This window comes from Rana temporaria, chromosome 1, assembly GCF_905171775.1.
Source record: "Rana temporaria chromosome 1, aRanTem1.1, whole genome shotgun sequence".
Taxonomy (NCBI): Eukaryota; Metazoa; Chordata; class Amphibia; order Anura; family Ranidae; genus Rana; species Rana temporaria.
In genome coordinates, this window is record NC_053489.1 from 172112403 (window position 1) to 172132229 (window position 19827).

At 42.6% G+C, this 19827-nt stretch overlaps 1 protein-coding gene across 2 annotated transcripts in view; it reads right to left on the reverse strand.

Annotated features, from left to right (window-relative positions):
* The window catches only part of RPH3A (rabphilin 3A), a 373169-nt gene that overhangs the window by 66250 nt on the left and 287092 nt on the right, over positions 1-19827 (reverse strand). For both annotated transcript variants that reach the window (XM_040346131.1, XM_040346123.1), the window contains 2 exons: positions 8007-8090; positions 5403-5459 (listed from right to left, as the gene is read on the reverse strand). In XM_040346131.1, the coding sequence (XP_040202065.1) occupies positions 5403-5459; positions 8007-8090 (141 nt within the window). The remainder of the gene's footprint in view (positions 1-5402; positions 5460-8006; positions 8091-19827) is intronic.

Sequence of the window (19827 nt, forward strand, 5' to 3'; positions counted from 1 at the left end):
TTCTGGGTGCGAGAGGAGACCATTCTTTCTCACACCCAGAACAAAATAGAGTCAGTCCAAGTGGCACACAGCCATTCATAGGCAGCTTTGTATTTTATTAATGAATACAAAGCTTCCTCTGATTAGCTGAGTTAGAGATTATGACATCATCAGCCTGCCCCTCTGCCAACGAGTGGAAGCTTTATTACAATAAAGAATACGCTACCCCAACATTTCATATTCCTGATATGTGCCTGCTTTACCATGTACTTGTATGAAAAAGCATTCTGCTCACTTTGTATTGCTTGCTTTGTCCAAAATCCCTGCTGTTCCTGCCAGTCTCTTTGCTTTCCCATAAAAAAACTGACCATACTAGACATAAGAGCACGGCTTGCTCAGTTTTCACCCCCCATATTTTTCAGCTTTTTTGGGGGGTTTAAAACAGCTTTAAATTATCTATTTAGGTGTACGTATTGCTTTCTGATGTTATTAATAAAAAATAAAAAAAAGATAAACAATCTGGACTTGTTAAATTGTTAATAAAAATTAAAGAGGTGGGTATTTTTTTTTTAAATATGTAGTGAGATCTAAAAGGAAATGCAGCAGTTTTTACATTTATCACTCTGTATTGTCACCACACCTAGTATAGAACTACAGAAGGCACATCACAGTTTTGTATGATGTTCCATGCAGTTTTTCACTTTATCTGGATCACTGTGTGCTGCCAAAGGAGCTTGATACAGAAACAAAATAAGCTGTCACTTTTCTCTGTTTATATTCTCAGGCTCCCTATGTTTGTATGAGTTTCCTTCCAAGAGCAAGCTGGAAGGTAAAATGATTCTGACCAAACTTGCCCTAGAGTAAATGCCTTATCTCACTTACTGGCAATGATAGGGGATCAGAACATTAGACTGTAATCTCCGCCTGGGGCAGGGGCTAAGATGAGTGTGTCTATATACCTTGTAAAGAGCTGCATTTTAGGTCAGCACTATATAAATCTGCAAATAAATGTCACTAAAATCAGTTTGAAGATCCCTTCAATGACCTGTATGAGTAGGACAAAACGTATATGTCCTACTGTGTAACGTTAAAATCACATACGTCAGGTCTTGCCGATCACAAATAGTATCTGTACCTGCAGTCTTGCATCCACTGGATAAACACAGGTCAGAGAAAAGAAACATAGAACGCAATGTTTTCTATGTGCCTCATTCCATTACAACGTTGTGTACATGTGCAGTTTAGTATGTTGCATTTAAATGCAATATATACGCATTTTAACACAATGTACAACAGTGTATGTCAACACAACCTGACTAAAGTACATAAGAGCAAAAAAAAATATTTTTTTTTTGGCAATAATGTAAAAAGGAAAGAAGACTGCAAAACGTTCAATGGTAAAAGTTTAAAAATGCATGCCAACGTATATAAATGCAATGCAACAACCATAAAACCACAAAACAACATGCATAAAAATACATGTAACTACATGTTGCAGCACTTGCACTTTCAGCGCATTGTAGTGCATTTTTACATGCAGTGTGGTGTGAAAGGACCCTTAAGTTTAATGCACACAAGTAGACAAAAAATCCACTTTTAGAGGCATTTTTCTTTTCTTTTTTTTTCATCCAGCCACCACTACCGATGCAGCTCTGTTTCAGTCAACATATCCATGCACTTTGAATATGCATGTTTGTACATTAAAGAAGTATTCAGAGGCATAAAAAATAGAATATGTGCATGACAAAAAATGTAGTTTTGTTTAGATTCGAGAATCTAGTTATTTCGTTTAGTTAAATTCGGTTGATTCGTTCAATTCGTTTTTGTATTTGGAATTTGTATTCGTAATTTTAGAATTTTCTTCAAATTTACCGCTTTTTTCGTTTCTGAAAGATCAAATCGATAAATTTTCAAATCGGTCAAAACGAAAATGTTATATTGTTTTCGATTCGAATGCGGTGAACAAACAAAAGAAAAATCTTCATCAAACGTTTACAAGGACTCTTTAAATCACCTTTGGCTTAACAAAAACAACGTCATTTCGAAATGGTACTCTAACACCACACACTGGGCCAAATTCTCAAAAACCCTGCCTAACTTAAATTTCAGCAGTTAAGTTACACTGACTTAAAATTTCTACCTAAGTGCCCGATCGTCAAAGCACTTACCTAGAAATTTCAGGCCGTGTAACTTAAGTGCCGCCGTCGTAAGGCGGTCCTCCTCTCCTGGGGGCGTTTAAAATTTAAATGAGGCGCGCTCCCGCGCCGGCCGTACTGCGCATGCGTGTGACGTCATTTTCCCGACGTGCAGCGCGCGAACGTAATTAACGCCGGGCGGCTTTGAGAATTTCGACGGGACACTAAAGTTGCGACGGGTGAAAAAAAAAAGACGCGCCGGGAAAACAAATAATTATAAAAAAAATGACAGCGTCGCTCAGCATGCATTCCTGAGAGGGAGAACTCCATGCCAATTTTCAAAGAAAAAACCGGCATGGGTTCCCCCCCCAGGAGCATACCAGGCCCTTGGGTCTGGTATGGGTTGTAAGGAGACCCCCCCACGCCGAAAAATCGACGTAGGGGGTCCCCCTACAATCCATACCAGACCCGTATCCAAAGCACGCTACCCGGCCGGTCAGGAAGGGAGTGGGGACGAGCGAGCGCCCCCCCCTCCTGAGCCGTGCCAGGCCGCATGCCCTCAACATGGGGGGGTCGGGTGCTCTGGGGCAGGGGGGCGCACTGCGGGCCCCCCCACCCCAGAGCACCCTGTCCCCATGTTGATGAGGACAGGACCTCTTCCCGACAACCCTTGCCGTTGGTTGTCGGGGTCTGCGGGCGGGGGCTTATCGGAATCTGGGAGTCCCCTTTAATAAGGGGGCCCCCAGATACCGGCCCCCCACCCTAAGTGAATGGATATGGGGTACATCGTACCCCTATCCATTCACCTGGAGGCAAAAAGTAAAAGTTAGTAAACACACAACACAAGGCTTTTTAAAATAATTTATTATTCTGCTCCGGATGCCCCCCCTGTCTTCTTTATTAGCTCTATTTCCAGGGGGGGCTTCTTCTTCCGCTCTCCGGGGGTCTTCCACTCTCCGGGGGTCTTCTTCCACTCTCCGGGGGGGCTTCTTCTTCCGCTCTCCGGGGGGGGCTTCTCCGCTCTCCGGGGGGCTTCTTCCATCTTCTCCCCTCTTCCGCTGTTGACTCGGCGAACCCCGGTTCTTCTCCAGCTGTCCGGTGCCTTCTTCTTCAGCGCTGGCTGCCTGCTATGTTTGTGTGTTAGCTCAATTAGTAACAGGCAGCCGGCGCGGTCTTCTGTGACGTCAGGGTCTTCTGTTCTTCTCCCCTCTTCCGATGTTGACTCGTCGCATCTTGTCGCTGTAATGATGGAAGCGCGCCTTGCATCCCATTTATATAGGCATCACCGTCCCATCATGCTCCGGCAGGTACCCATGTGGTGGGTGCATGTGGGTAGGCACCCACCACGTGGGTACCTACCGGAGCATGATGGGACGGTGATGCCTATATAAATGGGATGCAAGGCGCGCTTCCATCATTACAGCGACAAGATGCGACGAGTCAACATCGGAAGAGGGGAGAAGAACAGAAGACCCTGACGTCACAGAAGACCGCGCCGGCTGCCTGTTACTAATTGAGCTAACACACAAACATAGCAGGCAGCCAGCGCTGAAGAAGAAGGCACCGGACAGCTGGAGAAGAACCGGGGTTCGCCGAGTCAACAGCGGAAGAGGGGAGAAGATGGAAGAAGCCCCCCGGAGAGCGGAGAAGCCCCCCCCCGGAGAGCGGAAGAAGAAGCCCCCCCCAGAGAGTGGAAGAAGACCCCCGGAGAGTGGAAGACCCCCGGAGAGCGGAAGAAGAAGCCCCCCTGGAAATAGAGCTAATAAAGAAGACAGGGGGGGCATCCGGAGCAGAATAATAAATTATTTTAAAAAGCCTTGTGTTGTGTGTTTACTAACTTTTACTTTTTGCCTCCAGGTGAATGGATAGGGGTACGATGTACCCCATATCCATTCACTTAGGGTGGGGGGCCGGTATCTGGGGGCCCCCTTATTAAAGGGGACTCCCAGATTCCGATAAGCCCCCGCCCGCAGACCCCGACAACCAACGGCAAGGGTTGTCGGGAAGAGGTCCTGTCCTCATCAACATGGGGACAGGGTGCTCTGGGGTGGGGGGGCCCGCAGTGCGCCCCCCTGCCCCAGAGCACCCGACCCCCCCATGTTGAGGGCATGCGGCCTGGCACGGCTCAGGAGGGGGGGGGGCGCTCGCTCGTCCCTACTCCCTTCCTGACCGGCCGGGTAGCGTGCTTTGGATACGGGTCTGGTATGGATTGTAGGGGGACCCCCTACGTCAATTTTTCGGCGTGGGGGGGTCTCCTTACAACCCATACCAGACCTAAGGGCCTGGTATGCTCCTGGGGGGGAACCCATGCCGGTTTTGAATTTTAAAATTGCCGTGGAGTTCTCCCTCGGGAATGCATACCAAATGCCGTCGCTGGAATGGGCCTTTACAATGTGTGACTAACTTTCCACATTATAAAACCAGCCCTAGTTTTGCGCAGGCAAATTCGGAACTTACGCAGAAATCACAGTGATGAAATGCTTTGAAAATCTGCTTAAGTCCTCATTTGCATACGCAAAGCTGCATTTCAATGAGAAATGCCCCCAGTGGCGGATGCGGTACTGCATCCTAAAATCTGACCGTGTAAGTGTCTTACACATGTCAGATTTTCTGCCTAACTTTGGAAAAAGCCTTTTGAGAATCGTTTCCAAAGTTAGGCACAGAGATAAGCAGGCTGAACAGCAGTTAAGTCTGCGTATCTCTTTTGAGAATCAGGCCCACAGTCTTTGTCTTTCGACTGTAGCTCAATGTAAAATTCAATTCGAATTTCAGTTCGAATTTCAGAAATTCGGATGAATTTCGTTACGTTATTCGGAGCATTCTGTAAAATGTGTTTATATTGTAATTCAGGTATTCGGATATATCCGAATCTCTGAATTACGAAAAATGTGTCTGAATATTCATTTGGAACGAAATGAACCACACATGTCTGATAAAAAAGCACTGAACCTACAAAGAATTTAGAGAGGAGCTTACTGGTATAATTTATGCACATACGCTTATAAACAAGCACATTTAATATAGTGGCTAAAATAAATTGATATTCCATCTAATAAAATGAGTTTATGTACTTATGTACATATGATTCTAAACACCATACACCTGTAAACAAGCATAAAGGGACAAAACAACAAAGGGACATTATTTACTCTGGATTTTTCTGCCAGCTACTGGCAGAAAGACCAAGCGTAGAAACAAATATTTTTTATATGCCGGTGTGCGTGAAGTCTTATGGTGCACCATCTTATCTACATGCGCCAGAGAATATTGAAAACACAACATTGTCACCTTGACCCTCGGGAAATCTACCACCGGGAGCTGGCCTTGGTGCTGATCTTCCACTAGCTGAAAGAAAAGGTTATTGAAAGCACTCAAATCTTCATATTTCAAAATAAATTATTAAAAAACAGTACTGCCAATACTGCATAGTTTAATAATGCCCACGGCAGATATATACATTGGTGAGCACATACAAACTTTTTTTTAAGGTTGCTATTAAAAAGCAGAACACAGCATAGAAATACATGTGTACATACTGTATACACCTTGGGAAAAGGTAAAGGAATAAACCCTACTTAATCATGCATTAGAAGGTGCTAAGGGGTGAATTCACTAATGTTTACCGCAACACGGTCATTTAACTTGTATCCATAAATCATGGAATGCGTTAAGAAAAGTCAAATTCACAACAACAAAAAAATGATTATACAAAATGAAAAATTTGCCAGTAAATATCGCCAAAAAAAAAAACATGCGGTAAGCTCTTAAATGCAGTTCACAAATAAAAAATAAAAAAATATGCAATATTTATCACCAGGGTTTTGCTGGCAGGATCACGTGTGGTATTTGTCAGAAACAGCGTGGGAGTCCCCCCCCCTCCCCCCACAATAGCTGGTTGCTAAGGAGTAACCCCTGCCCCAAAGCACCCCCATGTTGAGGGCATGTGGCCTAGTATGGTTCAGGAATGGGGGGGGGGGGGCACTCGCTTGTCCCCTCCTTTTTCTGACCTGCCAGGCTGCATGCTCGGGAACAGGTCTGGTCTGGTATCTGTTTTTTCTCCGAATTTTTCATTGCTGGCATGTTTTCTTTACATTCAGCTGTCAGTGGGGAACAACAGTCATCTGTTGTTAAGGATGTGGCAGCCAGCTTCTGGGCCCACTCCTTAGCAACCAGCTCAATGCGATAAATTACTGCATAAGAATAAGCGCATATTACCACATTATTGAAACTTCACCGCAGTATTGGTGAATTGAACATTTGCACACTTGTTTCCGCATTTGTTTTTTTTCCACATTTATTTCAGCGTTATTTAACTCTTAGTAAATTGACTAAGTGCTATAGACCCTAGAAACTAATCACAATTCATATTATACTTGCTACTGTAATGATGCTGTAAATTAATAAATCGCTATGGGATTACAACACATAGTACATAATTAGTACTTTCTACACTGCTTTATTAAATAAATCTTGGACTGTCTACATGCTAGGTGAAAACAGGGGTCCAATAACCTAAATTTGGTCCCAAAACCAATTGTTGGGCTCCCCAAACCGTAAGACATGATCTATATTTAGTAGTACAAATACAACAGTTTAGGATCCCAACATGGTAGGCAATGGTAGGCAACAGTTGGTTGACTCCTGAAAACTTTACATTGTTAAATAGGAAACAGACGAGGCGATCGGTCCTGTCAGGGGAGAAATGCCTGACCATCTGTTCATACAATGTATGAACAGCGATCAGTCATTTCCCCTAGTGAGGCCACCCCCCCTACAGTTAGAACACACCCAGGGAACATACTTAACCCCTTCCCCGCCCCCTAGTGTTAACCCCTTCCCTGCCGGTGGCATTTTTATAGTAATCCAATGCATTTTTATAGCACTGATCGCTATAAAAATGGCAATGGTCCCAAAAATGTGTCAAAAGTGTCCGAAGTGTCCGCCATAATGTCGCAGTACAAAAAAATCGATGATCGCCGCCATTACTAGTAAAAAAAAAATATTAATAAAAATGCCATAAAACTACCCCCTATTTTGTAAACGCTATAACTTTTGCGCAAACCAATCAATAAACGTTTATTACGATTTTTTTTATGAAAAATATGTTGAAGAATACGTATCGGCCTAAACTGAAAAAAAAAAAAATGTTTATATATTTTTGGGGGATATTTATTATAGCAAAAAGTTAAAAATATATATTTTTTTCAAAATTGTCGCTCTGTTTTTGTTTATAGCGCAAAAACTAAAAAGAGGTGATCAAATACCACCAAAAGAAAGCTCTATTTGTGGGAAAAAAAGGACGCCAATTTTGTTTGGAAGCCACGTCGCATGACCACGCAATTGTCAGTTAAAGCGACGCCGTGCCGAATCGCAAAAAGTGCTCTGGTCTTTGACCAGCGATATGGTCCGGGGGTTAAGTGGTTAACGAGGTTCGTTTTTTATTTTCTAAATTGGTTCCTTTAAGCTAGTGCATTGTTGGTTCACTTACCTTTTCCTTCGATTTCCCTTCTAAATGTTTTTTCTTTCTTTGTCTGAATTTCTCACCTCCTGTTTCTCCTCAATAAGCTTTCCCCCATCATCTGGCTGGGGGTTAGTCAGCCAGAACAACTTACTGAGGAGGAACATGAAGTGAGAAATTCAGACAAAGAAAACAAAGACAAAAAACATTTAGAAGGGAAATCGAAAGAAAGGTTAAGTGAACCAACAATGCACTAGCTTAAAAGAACCTATTTAGAAAATAAAAAACAAACCTTTACAACCCTTTTAAATCTTCATAATTATAAGAGAACTGCTTTGCTAATTATATAATGTTACTTCTAAAAATATGACAGTCATGCATAGTTCCTCATTCTGTCATGGTCCATCTATTGTGTATGGTCAATAGTATTATACCTTGCTGGGCAGACTGTAGGTTGGAGCTTTGGTTTGCGGGAGGACCAGGTCTAGCAGCCTGGGCAGCCGGAGGACGTTTACCACCTGAAAAATCAATTAAAACAGATATACAAGTTTAACTTTACAAAAAATAAATTTTTAACTTTACAAAAAATAAATTTTTAACTTTACAAAAAAATACATTTTTAACTTTACAAAAGTTCATTTATAGCGGCATAGGAAAGTTCATGATCACACAGTTTTTATAGGAGATTAGCAATCTGGCTTGGTAGGTTTTCTATTTCTATTCCATTGCTGAATAATTATGGTACAAGTCACACAGAAAAGTCATCTTTTGGGTTTCCCTCTTGTAACCAAATGCCCAATGTAAGATTGAAATGTAAAGGCGACTGATTCGCTCCTCTCCCTCCCCAAATAAATTCCTGGTTTGGAAACCAGCATGGTTTCAAGGTCTAGTGTACGCTTCTTTACTTGGCTGCTTAACTATGATAGGATAGGCAGCCTAATGGCTAAATTAAAGCTCTTGCACAGCAGGCTTAAAAAACTGCAACAGGAAGTGCTGCTAGTGGCAGGATCTCCAAGTAAAAAACTTTACAGGAGGAGTACAAATTGACTTGTTTATGAAAATGGTATAGAGTGAAGCATGATGGCAAACATACTGAAAACAAATTAATTTACAGTACATACACAATAAAGAAGCTTTGGAAAAATATTAGGTTTCTTTGTCAGATGTATATTCTTGTATCTCTTAGTTTGGGGGGTTGACAATCCATTGATTGAGGGTAGGTGACGGATAAACTGTGATCCTTTCTTGCTGACCCCCCAACCTGGACAGAAGGACCATCAGGGATGGCATTTACTGTTTTCCTTCTTTCGTCCCTGAAAGCTACCTCTTCACTCTCCCTATTGCATTTTGCTACAGGAGGAAAGAGAATCAGTCACAGTAAATGCCGCCCCTCCTGTCCCTGTTCCTCATATTTCGGCTGCTCTTCCCTCCTAATGTGCTCTAATGCGTACCCACTCCCTGCAGTGCTGCCAGCTTCCCTCCTCTCTGCTGTTGCATGGAAAGTTTCAAGATGGAGAGTAGGGAAGGGGGGCCAATAAATATGTAATTTACCAACCCTTTTCTGTTTTGAATGAACACAGTGAGTGATATGTACTGATCACTCACTGTGTTCATTCATAACTGTTGAGATTGAACAGGAAGCACAGAGCTCTTCCCAATTAATTACTGTCCAGTGCATCTGAGGCTGCAGAGAAAGGGACTGGGAAATATCTGTCCTCAGTCCCTTTCTCTGTTTCAAAAGTGAGACATTAGGGGTCTGTTTAGACATTAGACCCCTGATATTTCACCAAAGCCCCCTAAAAAGCTTGTAAAAATCAATTACTGTGTTTATTCATAACTGTTGTGATTGAACAATAAGCACAGGGCACTTCTCATTTAATTACTGTCCAGTGTAGCCGAGGCTGCAGAGAAAGGGATTGTGGAATCTCTGTCCTCAGTCCCTTTCTCGGTTTCAAAAGTGAGACATTAGGGGTCTGTTTAGACATGAGACCCCTGATATTTCACCAAAGCCCCGTAAAAAGCTTGTAAAAATCATAGAAATAATATTGTAAAAAATCACTTAAAAAAAATAATAATAATAAAAATAAACTACTGACACCGTCCACTGCACTAATTTTACCAGTCTTTGTCCTGCTGACACCTACCTCTGCCCCACTGATAAAGTCCACTGCCCCACTGACATGTCCACTGCTCTACAGATTGACACTATCCACTGATCTACTGACACCATCCCCTTCCCTACCGAAACCATCCACTGCCCTACTGTCACTGTCCACTGCTTTACTGACACCACCATCTGCCCTACTGTTACTGTCCACTTTTAAAGTAGTTTAAGTTTATAGTGACGTTTGTTTTATTATATTTTTTTTAAGTTTTTCTTACTTTATAGTTAGGCCTTCCTAGTTAATTTCATATTTTTTTTTTTTTTAAAGGGTGCTGAAATTAAATGATCTTTTATCTCTTTGATGTTGCCTTAGTGGTTTGGAACACAATGGGCCAGATCCTCAAAAGAGATACGACGGAGTAACTGCTGTTACTCCATCGTATCCCTTGTCCTAACTATGGAACTGATCCACAGAATCAGTTTTCCATAGTTAGGACGAAGATCCGGCATGTGTAATTGAATTACACTGCCGGATCTTAGGATGCAGTACCGCATCCGCCGCTGGGGGCATTTTGCGTCGAAATGCCGCTTCGGGTATGCAAATTAGGACTTACGGCGATCCACGAAGCTATTATGCTTCGTTTTGTCGCCGTAAGTTTTATTTTGCAAGTGCAAAATTAGGGCTGCTTTTACAAAGTGTAAACTGTTTACACCATGTAAAAGCAGACCCTTCTTCCTCGCGCCGCGCTTTTTTTTCGATTTTGAATTTTTTTTTTGTCGCCGTATCTTTTTTTTTTCACGACGCAACTTTATTGACCCGTCGCGATCCACAAAGCCCGACGTAACGTAATTTCGCGCTATGCCCGTCGGGAAAATGACGTCACGAGCATGCGCAGTACAGCCGGCGCGGGAGCGCGCCTCATTTAAATGGGATTCGCCCCCTGATGATGAGGAACGCCTTGCGCCGGCCCGATTTAAGTTACTCCACTCAAAATTTCTAGGTAAGTGCTTTGTGGATCGGGCACTTAGGTAGATATTTTGCGGCGGTGTAACTTAAATTGGCATATTTAAGTTAAGCCCGTTTTTTGAGGATCTGGCCCAATGTTCCTAAATGCAGAAATGCATAATGCTGACAAAGAAAACCAGTATATTCTAGAAGTCTGCTATGTTAAAGATTATGTCAACCTTTTAAAAAAAAAAAAAATTAAATACACATATCGCAGCAAAAAAAAATGTGCATTTATTATTTTTTTGCCAAATCTGCCTGCAAGGTATTGCACCTGTGATCAGTGGATCAGGCAGATTGCTCACACTTTTTGCTCAGCTACATGCTGCATAGTTTGTAAATAAATTAAGCCAAGCAGAAATAATAAATCAGAAGCAGAAAGTGAAAGTAATTGTTTTTCCACTTTTACGATCTTGTTTCGGCCACGACCTCAAAGTGAGTACCATTTATATAATAATCTTTGTTGAAAGAACATAATGTGAAGGTCACCTGCAGCAATACATAATTGTGTTCTGTGTCATGGTATCAAGGAAACAAGCAGATGCCAAAATGTTTCTTTACAATATTGCACAAACACGAGTACCGTAATTTGAATGAAAAAAACGGTTTTGGCATAGTTTGTGTATACTGACTATTCCTCATAGTTGTGGCAGCACTTTAAGGGTGCTTTCACACTGGTCCGTTGACAAAAATGCATTCAAAATTAGATATGCATTTCTAGTGTGTTTCCAGTGTGTTTTCTGGGTGCCTGACTCCCAGCATGCACAAAATACACCATAGACACAAATAAAGGTGCGTTATTGTTGTATTTTCCATTCTTTTCAATAGGGAGCTGTACACAAAAGCACACCAAAGATCTAGCATGCAGGACTTTTCAAATTGCACCAAACCCACAGCGCAGTATTGGGGCGAGTCCCATAGGATTTAACCACTTAAGCTCTGGACGGTTTTACTTTCCAGATCGGGCCGATGCGGCATCCACCTAGGTAAATATGAAACTGTAAAAAAAAGCATACTTCTCTTTTAAAAGAGCACTCCTCTGAATTGTACCTACAGTGTCTGCTGCTCTATGAACTGTATCCCTGCTGTACACACGTGAATAGAATCTTTCATTCATTTTCCTGTATGAATTGCCCCATAGGTACTGTATTTGCCGGCGTATAAGGTGACCGGGCGTATAAGACGACCCCCTAATTTTACAGTTTTTTAAAGATTCTTTGCCTGTATTAACCGTATAAGACGACCCCTATTCCGATGCTTCATATTTCTTTCTTCTGGAGTCATATTCTTCTTCATTCTTGCTGGAACTGAAGCCAATCACGGCGAGCAATGTATTCTACTAATGAATACAAAGCCTGCTTGGATTGGCAGAGGCTGTAACATCATCAGCCCATGCTTCTCTGACTCTCAAAGCCAATCCGAGCAGGCTACTGTATTTAGGCACTCGGATTGGCAGAGGTTGTTACCCCAATCCAAGCAGGCTCTGTATTCATTTGAATACATCACTCACCGGGATTGGCTAATCGGTAGATACTGTATGTAGCCGAAGCTACATACAGTATTACCGCACATCCAGCAGGCATCCGAGCAGCTGACCCGGCGTATAAGACAACCCCTGCTTTTTGGCCAGTTTTTTTAAGTGTAAAAGGTAGTCTTATACGCCAGCAAATACAGTATGCCACATGATGGCGATGTCCAGAATCAGCATGGAGAAGCGTATTCCCTGACAGGGTTTTCCTATAAAAACTGGAAACCACCCTGCCATATCTGCCTGAAAGGGAGACATCCAAGAAAGGAATGGATTCAATGCTCATCTGTCCGCTGAATCGTAGATTCAACTCATTATCATTAAAGTAATCTAAAAGATTATCAAAACTATCGATACCTCCCAAAGAGATAAATAACAAATTGTCTATATATCGACGGTACATTTTGATATTTGGGCGAAAGGGATTCATATCTCCAAATATGCACACCCTCTCCCACCATCCCATATAGAGTTTGGAGATAGAGGGTGAAAATCGAGCTCCTATGGCAGCTCCATACCTTGTGAGATAGAAAACACTGTCAAAAGGAGAAAAAATTGTGGGTCAACAAATAATCGAGACATACCAAAATATACTCTTTGTGTATCAAGGAGTATCTACTATAAAGATCTAGTTAAAAACATACTATTCTCAAACCTAAGACATGGGGTATAGAAGAATAAAGGCTGGAGACATCACACACAATCCACACATCTCCAGGTTCCAAAATAACATCATCCTATATTTTCAAAATCAGCTTTGTGTCTCTTAAAAAACTTGGGAGCTTTTTAACTATAGGCTGTAAATGACAGTCTACCCAAAACCCAAGTTGTTTATTCAAGGACACAATCCTTGCAATTATGGGGTGCCCAGTTAATGGAGTAAGCCCCTTATGGGTCTTTGCAAGGTGATGGAAGATAGGCATTATGGGGCAAGCAGGCACCATAATCTCTCTCTCCTTTAAAGATAGTACTTCTCAGTTAAACCCCCTTGCTTATAAGCTCACTTAGTGTATTCATATAATTGAAAGTAGAGTCACTCTTTAATTTGCAGTACGAATTAACATCAGATAATTGGTCTCTTATATACTATGGCATCTTGAACCACGACTAAGCCCCCTTTGTCTGAACTCATTATTACTATGGATTTATCAATGCTTAAAGATTTGAATGCATCACGCTCTTCTAATGTGAGGTTATCATAGGTTTGCCCAGCCTATTACATTAGGGTGTTCGCCACAAAGCTCAAACGCACATGCCTTGCTCTGCAGCTCTGCAGCTTAAGAACAGTGAATGAATGGGAAGCGCTCTGTGCTGAGTGGCTTCCTGTTCATTTGCAAATTGAAGCATAGTAAACAATATAGTTTACTATGCTTCTGTTATGAACACAGTCAGTGTTTGTTATTCATTGTGTTTATTTATAAAAGAAAGGCGCCAGTAAATTACATATTTACTAACCCCTTCCCCACTCTTCATCCGGGCAGTAGTCAGGGGGAGAGGAAAAGAGAGAAGCCAGCAGCACTGTGATACAGGGGGCCAACATGCAGGAAGCCCAGGCGGTAGGGGAAATTGGTATTGCACGTGGTGATTAAGGTGTGTCCAGACATACCTGACACACCCCCTGTGTACGCCTATGGAGGGTATCATTGTGTATGTAGCCTCTATTACTAGAATGTAAGGCAAATCTTGTAAGGTCACTTTCATCAACATTTTGGAAGAAATTCAAACTTTTGCCCCTAGAGTTGATGGGATAGAAATCGGAGCGTAGTCTAAAGGGGGCCTCCACTAGTTGAGTGTCATCCCCATCGTGACTGAAAACCTATTCCCCCTGAAACTCTTCAAAGCACTGAACCACACACATCCTGAACATTTTTCTTTTCATTTTTTATTTTGATTCAGGCCTGGAGCGGCATGTAAGCGGACGTCTTTCCTAGCAGCTCCGAGATCCCTCTGTACAATCCTGCACCATCCTGCCATCCTGCCCTTATACACCGACGGATAACCTTGCTAATCCCTCGGGGGACCCCCTGGGATACTTTTCGGAGGAGTCTGGTGGATGGGAAAGAGGAAAAAACAGCCCGCGGCCAGGATGAATGTCACCACGCGCTCCGGCCATGATGGCCGCCGCAGCATCGCGCCACTCTCCTCTCTGGCATCCACGCCGGAGTTGTTTGCAGATGATCCGGAAACATCTCCCCCACCCTCTCCCAGGTCCTCCACCACGCCAGCGCTGCCTGCCCCTGGGTCGCCCAGCGAGGATGGCCTGGAGGAAGGCCCGGAGCCGGAGCCTACGCTGCTGGAGGTCCTCAAGTTAATGAAGGTAAACCATGCAGACACTATGGGAAAGATGGAGGAACTTAAGCTGGACATTACCATTATGCGCCAGGACATGCACAAGATGCGGGACCGCGTTAAGGAGACAGAGTGCCGTATCAGTGACCTGGAGGATACTGTGGGCCCCGTCCTTCCTACTGTTAAAGCCCAGGGTGTAAAAATTCGCTCACTAGAGGACAAAATGGACGATTTGGAGAATCGTTTACGCAGAAACAACCTGCGCTTGGTGGGCCTTCCTGAGCGGGTCAAGGGGTCCGACCCGGTAGCTTTCCTGGAGAGCTGGTTTACCCAGGAATTTGGGAAGGACTGCCTATCCCCCTGTTTTGTCCTGGAACGGGCCCACAGAGTGCCGGGCAGGCCGCTGCCTGCCGGAGGCCCCCCTCGTACTATGGTAATGCGCCTCCTTAATTACAGGGACCGGGACTCTATCCTGAGGGCTGCCCGGATTAAGGGGAGCCTAAAGATCAACAACGCCTCGGTGTCCCTCTTCCCGGACTACTCCCCTGCTGTCCGTGCCTCGAGAGCCAAATACCAGCATGTCAAGCAGAAGCTGAGGGAGAAGACCATCCAGTATTCTATGCTGTTTCCTGCTACGTTGAGAGTGGTACACCAGGGCCAGGTGAATTTCTTCCAAACCCCTGCCAACGCCTTATCCTGGTTTGAATCCCTGCACCAGCCTGGCCGTGCGTCTGACAGGGCATCCGATGGGTGATTCCTCTACTTTTATTGTTTTATTTTTCATACATTCGTTTTTCTTACCTGGGATAGCCCCCCTTGGGGTTTTTCTTTTGTTGAACTCCGCTCCACCAGAGTGCCTCCGGGGCAGGAGGTTTTTCAGATACTCACCGTGACAAGAGGACTAAGGTCTCCTCAAGGTGACTGTGCTGCTATTATTTAGCCTATAACCGTTCTGTTTGAAATACGTTTATGTCAGTCAAGTGAACATTGACTGTTCCTACCTCGCTTGCTGGCTTGCCTGCGGCGGGCCATGTTCCCTGTGTCCACAGGTAGTTCGGGGTTAAAGCCAGCCCCGTGTTTTTTTGGGGGTCTGGCAGGGGTTAATTGTAATGGGTTGCTGTCTAAGATGTGTATGTTTTGGAGTGTGACTGATTTCCTGCATGTGGTGTTGTGTGTTGTGTGCTTGTGTGTGTGGGTTTCTGGCCCTCTCTCTGCCCCCGCCTGCGCCCTGTCTGGGTCACTGTCACTTGATCCGCCCTGTGTCCCATTGTATTTAAAGCTTTAACATGTCTGTGGTAAAGTGTATTTCATGGAATGTTCGGGGGTTAAACTCTAAATTTAAGAGGGCTTTATTGTTTGATTTCCTTAAGGCATACAACCCCCATATTTTATGTCTGCAGGAAACGCATCTCTTGGGTTCAAAGGTTATGGCATTGAAGAAATGTTGGGTTATGCATGGTTTCCATTCCACCTACTCTAGCTATGCACGGGGGGTATCCATTCTAGTGCGGAAGGGTCTCCCTTTCTCCTGCGAACGGGTGGTGTTAGACCCCAAGGGTCGGTATGTGTTCCTCCAATGCACAGTGCATGCCACGCCACTATTGTTGGTGGTGGTATACGCCCCCCCCCCCCCTGTAACGGCAGACATCTTTACAGACTTAAGTGTGCAATTTGCTGCCTTTTGATTTTTTGTCAGTTTTTTTATTTGAGAATATAACTACACTATGAGCCCTATTTTTGTGCAGGGGCCTATTTGAGAGTCACTTGTGAATGGGATGACTATACATCCTCACTGCACATCTTTGTGGTACTGATTGCAGTAAATTATTTGATTATGCACACCTGTTTTTCTATTCAATGATGATATATATATATATATATATATATATATATATATATATATATATATATATATATATATATATATATAGTGTGTGTGTGGACTGCATCCTTTTGTGGTATTGATGAAGCACAAACCTTCACATGAAGAGCGTGTACCCATCTTTGTCTCTCCCCTGCCTATCAGCATTGGTTGTTTTTATGGATTTTGTATATCAATACTGTAAAGCCAATTTTGCATGGTATGAGTGTGCAGCTGTCCAATCATTCATCTATTATGTGTCTTCAGCAGTAGCAGGGTGCGTACCTCTTCCACAGTGCAATCTGAGTATAAGGCCGGGTGATATCACCTGTGAGCAGTGGTTCTTTCATGTCTGGCTTTGCTGTCGGTCATCTTGCATCCAACCACAGAGGACCTCTTAGCACTGGAAGCGACTGTTTGCTTATGTTATATGATGAAGTTATATTTCTATTATTTTGCTTTAAGCATTATTAAAATCACTGCTCCCAGCCATTTTTTTTGTTCTTTTGTACACATTACTTATGGCAGTGCTCAGCCCTGCCCCCGTGCCATTTCTTTAGCCCTGAAAATTACCAGAACTGGTTTTTAACATATGGCTCTCATTGATCTCAATGGGGTTAGTTTTCAGGACCCAAATTTTAGTCATGTTCGCCAAACCAAGGTATGTTCAGAAGAGCTGATCTCATGAGAAGAATCATCTGGCCAGGTAGGACTGTTGTTGATTATTACTAATCGTCCTTCTTCCTAATGGCCCATACTGTGGTAGAGATTTTTCACATCCATATTTATAAAGTTTTTTTTGAAGATGTATATGTCTTTCTTTTACAAGGCTTTATTATTAATGTGATTTGGGTCTGTCTTTAGATTACTCTGTGAGCTGAGGAGCATGTTTTTGACCATATGTCAGCATATGGATGTTACCTCAATGGGGGGGGGGGTGTGATAGGAAATGCCCCCTCATTGTATTAAAAGAATTTCCTGTCATCTCCTGTCTGATTAAAAAACACACATTTAGATTGCCTGTGTATACCAGGTGTGTGTGTGTGTGTGTGTGTGTATAGAGCTCGGACAGACAAGGCGTCTCCATAAGCCAGGGGTCCTGTGATATGCAAAGTGTGGAACTGGATGAGGTAGTGCTCACACGAGAAGTTTGGTTGTTGATAAATATGCAAACTCCAAGACAGTTCCTATGTCAAGAGGATGTGATAACAGGGGGATACTGGGTGGGGGGTCCTTATGTGTCATTCTAAAAAGACACATAAGGCAACCAATCGAATCCTCGGGAACTTAGAGTTTTTGGAGGGAAAAGGTGTAGTCTGAGGGGTATAAAGACGAGTCAAGTGAGATGGACATAGTCAGTGTATGATGTCTTGACCAAGCAGACTGAAGCATGATGGATGAGCTGACCCAGGCGTGGTGATGTGACCTCTCTCTCTCTCTGTCTCTCTCTGTCTCTCTCCCCGTCTGTCTCTCTGTCTCTCTCTCTCTATCTGTGTGTGTGTGTCTCTCTCTCTCTCTCTGTCTCTCTCTGTCTCTCTCTGTCTCTCTCTGTCTCTCTCTACAACTTAGCATTACTTATTGTTGAATCCTCTATAGCCATATTATCATGTATGTTGTATCAGTATTCAGCAATATCCTCTCTGTTTTAACAAGTGATATCCTTTATGTTATGGTTGAAAATATTGGATTAATACAAGTGTCATCTCGGTATCAATAAATGTAATATTTTTCTCTTTTTCGCAGCGTTATTCTTTGTTTTTAATTTCTATATAGACAAAAAGGTTTTTATAGCTTATCTTAATTATTCACGTGCGATATTGATATTTCTATGAATCGCTGATTTTTAATTATGTACGTGCATTATTAATAATTCTATAACAATACACACGATCCGAATATCGGACGAAAACAATCGTCTGAGGAAGAATCGTACGATTTTCAATTGTGTGTACACTACTTTCGAGAGCTGATCACGACAGTTCATCCAATATTATTTGATCGGACAAGCACGAAAATTTTCCTCGTACGATGCCAGATCGTACAATTTTCGTTAAGTTAGTATAGTTGTCGTCCGAAAATACAATACAAATACATTACAACATATGACATCACTTCCGATTTTTTTTTTTTCTGTCGTACGAGAATTTTCGTGACTTTAATAACCTATTCAATTTCTACTTGCGACTATTAAGCAAAAAAGTTGTACGATCTGTCGTACGATATTCGGATCGTGTGTACGGGCCATTAGTCTAAACAGGCATGCTCAGGTAATCAAAGCACACATGCTTATGGAAATGTTTTGCTTTTTTTCTATAAGATCATATCTTATCTAATCTGACTATAACAGAATATCAGATTGGGGCTTTTGTACATTCACTTATTTCTTACTGAATGTGGCCAGTTTCCCTGTACTCCTCCTATCCTGTTCATGTTATTCACCACCTGTTCCAAGCATTAAATTGAAACAGTGCGGCTACCTACAGAAGCATATGTAATATTTTTGGTTTATCTATTGCTAGCATTTAATTTATTCTTATTTACTGTATTTATTTTTAAATTGATCTTGGTTTATTTATCCCTGCAGCCAAACTTCACAGGCAGCCTGGGTTAGACAGCTGAGAGAGCTTTCACTTCCCCCTCCTGCTGTATAACTGGAATAAAAAAAGAGGAATTGTATGCTTAGAGCATTCTGCAAAAGCATAGTGGGAAAACAACCAACTGTGAAAATCACTTGCTCAGGAACCTACACGTAGATAATGAATTGGCTAAAACAAAGTATATATATGATACAGGTGAGATATAATGAAACTTGAAACACATATACACACTGTATATAAAAATAATGATGGGCACTAGCAGGACTTACACATAAAGATTCATGCCCATCTCTACACTATCACTGCATCTACTGTCTAATACAGACCTATTGTTCAATATTGTGTGTTAGTACCTACCCCTTTATATACCCACACATACAGATGTATATATATATATATATATATATATATATATATATATATATATATATATATATATATATTTATATGTGTATATATATATATATATATATATATATATATATATATATTAGCAGTGGGACCCTGTGCTACTCAGAATATTGCAGGTTTACTCCAGATTTTTGGAGAGGCAGGCACGCTGATTGCACAGCTGTGCGCTGGGCTATTAGTTGTGCCCTGACTATGGCTCAAGGCTCCACCCAACAGACAGGAGGTCTGTGCTGAGGAGTCAGGTGGACTCTCCACCTCTCCAAGAGTTAGAGAGGCTTCATGGGGCAGCCAGAGTGTGCATGTATGCCGGAGGCAGACTTAGTCTGTGATAGAGCAGCAAGGAGGTGATTGTGAGTAAGCTATAAGAGAGCTTAACTCTAAGGAAGTCTTTTGGTCTGAGAAGCAGGCCTAAGGCCCCCCGCTTGAGTCCTGAAGCAGCCATGTGGCAAGAGAGTAAGC